At 39.5% G+C, this 2408-nt stretch overlaps 1 protein-coding gene across 1 annotated transcript in view; it reads right to left on the reverse strand.

Annotated features, from left to right (window-relative positions):
- Positions 1–1207: 1207 nt before the first annotated feature.
- The window catches only part of LOC116185802, a 7672-nt gene continuing 6471 nt past the window's right edge, over positions 1208–2408 (reverse strand). The window contains exon 5 of the mRNA XM_031511094.1: positions 1208–1758. Within this exon, the coding sequence (XP_031366954.1) occupies positions 1694–1758 (65 nt within the window). The 3' untranslated portion in view covers positions 1208–1693. The remainder of the gene's footprint in view (positions 1759–2408) is intronic.

Raw genomic sequence — 2408 nt, forward strand, 5'->3', positions numbered from 1 at the left:
GTGGGTTCGCTTCCTAATGGGGCCGTCGACGATTTTGCGCGGCCGAGGGTGCGCCCTCGATAAATCAAACAGACTCTGGCCGTGGGAAGCATAAGTCAGAGGCCTCCGGCAATCATTGTATTTGCAAACATCGGAAGTTTACTCGCTACGGGAGAACCACCGACTCGACGGTACGAAAGAATCGGTACGAACGTCTCGTTTCCATTGAAAAAAAAAAAAAAAAGAAAAGAAAAGAAAATGGAATCGGACGGTGTCCGGGAAATTTTCGATGTTCTTCGACGACGATCGAACTCGTAAACGATTTCGTTTCGTCTCGATTTTTCTTGTTATAATAATAACGATAACAGCGCGAATTTTCGTCTCTTCGTGTCGGTGGACATATACGACCAAGGTGGAAAGAAAATACGCGGGTGAGCATTATTTTTTTTTTTTCTTTCTTTCTTTCTTTTTTTTTTTTTTTTTTTTTTTTTTCGATGTTACACTAATATACCGGGTGCAACAACATCCGGTATATTACGATATATATCTGGAATAAAAGTTTATCTGGTAAATCCAAACCCGTCGACCGGTCTGTTTATCCCGAACGGGGCTCTCCCTTTGATTGTTTGCATTCGTATTACGCGTGCAAACGGGCCGGTTAGTTCTCGCTCCGTGTCGAGCAATTGATGATGAAAATTAACGGGTAAAGGATAAATTTGGCATAGGGTAGACGCGAGACGAGGTATCACGTTACAATTTCGATAACGCGGTCGACGGATGCGGATTATTAAAAGGAATTTTATCAATTTCGTTCAATTGAATCGGATAAAGATCGGATTAATCGCGCGTAAAATTTTCCTTATAGAAAATTTGATACACGCGCGAGGATAGAGAAGAACACGTGCACGCGTCGTGTATAGATAAGCATATAGACATTATCCGTCATTCCCTCTGGCCGTTTGCTCCTCTATTCTATATCGAAATATTTGCCAGATCTCCGTACACGCGCCAGATTCGAGAGAAATTTTCTTAAGAATCTCGTGAGAACGTTAACGAATCGATTTCTTCGATGGAGAGGAAGTTTTTCTTTTTCTTTTTTTTTTTTTTTTTTGCGCGCGCGCGATATTAAAGCGGCTTTGATAAACGGCAGTCGAGAGAGAAAGAGAGAGAGATGCTAATCAGCCAAAGGTTCGAGAAAGAAGAAGAAAAAAAGAGATTTAATATAAAGTGCTTCCTCGTGTAATGCGATATCGATAATCGTCGGCAGTCTTCTGTTGATACTTTCTTGCCACTTTAGAAACACCGGCCCCGGGCGATTTATTGGCTTTTTTTAATATTGCCCGTCGATATTGCTTCGGGAAAAAAAAAAAAGAAATCTCATTGTCAAACGAGAGGAGAGAAAAACCGATACAATTTTTAATAATACTTAATAGACAAGAAGGATCTCGGGATTTAAGGGTGAACACGCGAGTCGCGAGAACGCGAATTCGTAGTTTCCTATTTGGCCAGGTTCTTTCCGTATTAACGATTAAATTGCATATGCGATACATTTCCGTGCAGCTTCCGTTTCTGTTGAGATTGACTTCCTTCGACGTTCGTGTCTCATTACTTGACGCGATCGAAACGTAGTAATAAGATAAATCGTAAGGGAAATCGTCGCGTCTTGCTTCGAAAATCGATCGATAATCGTAGAAAAAATGATATCTCCATTACACTAACTTGACATACGATGGAACTCCGGCACGTACTGCTCGCTGTCTTCCGTTTCGCAGCTGCTACCTACAACGAAATTCGTAAAATTATTTCGAATATTTCGTGGTTTATGGAGAGAAAATGAAAAATGGGGAGAAAAATAAATAAATAGAATGAAATGATAATAATAACGATAAATAAATAATAAGAAACGAAAGATTATCGCGAGGTGTTAAGTTGATGATTCGTTTGGGATGGGCCATTGGATAGTTGGCCGTTCCATTGGCAGAACGTCCCCTCGTTATCGCGATTATTACATTGCATCCATCGTGCATTACATTACAGTTCGTCAAAATAATCAAAATTAATGTTCCGGACAGTGAGGCCACTGTTTCTAATCACCTTCGAGGAAGATTTACGTTATGCGGCTTGAAATGGAGCCTCGTTCCCTCGTTTGTTTTATAAGGAATAATACGAGTCTATAAGAATTTTACCGTGGCGCTTCTAGTTTGCAGAAACTCTGTACTGTTTCACTGAAAGGGAAGCGGAACGGAAGTCGGGTGTTTTAAAGCATTATACCGAGCTTTGCTTTTATAATTCAGTCGAGTTAATGGAAACTACGATAACGATTTTATTGCGAACCAGGAAATATATATTAATTTTGATATTTTTTCTTTTTTTTTTTATTTTACGATTCCGGATAATATTGATTTGTAAAATTTGAAAAGAAAAAGTAA

This window comes from Apis dorsata, unplaced genomic scaffold (assembly GCF_000469605.1).
Source record: "Apis dorsata unplaced genomic scaffold, Apis dorsata 1.3 scaffold_292, whole genome shotgun sequence".
Taxonomy (NCBI): domain Eukaryota; kingdom Metazoa; phylum Arthropoda; class Insecta; order Hymenoptera; family Apidae; genus Apis; species Apis dorsata.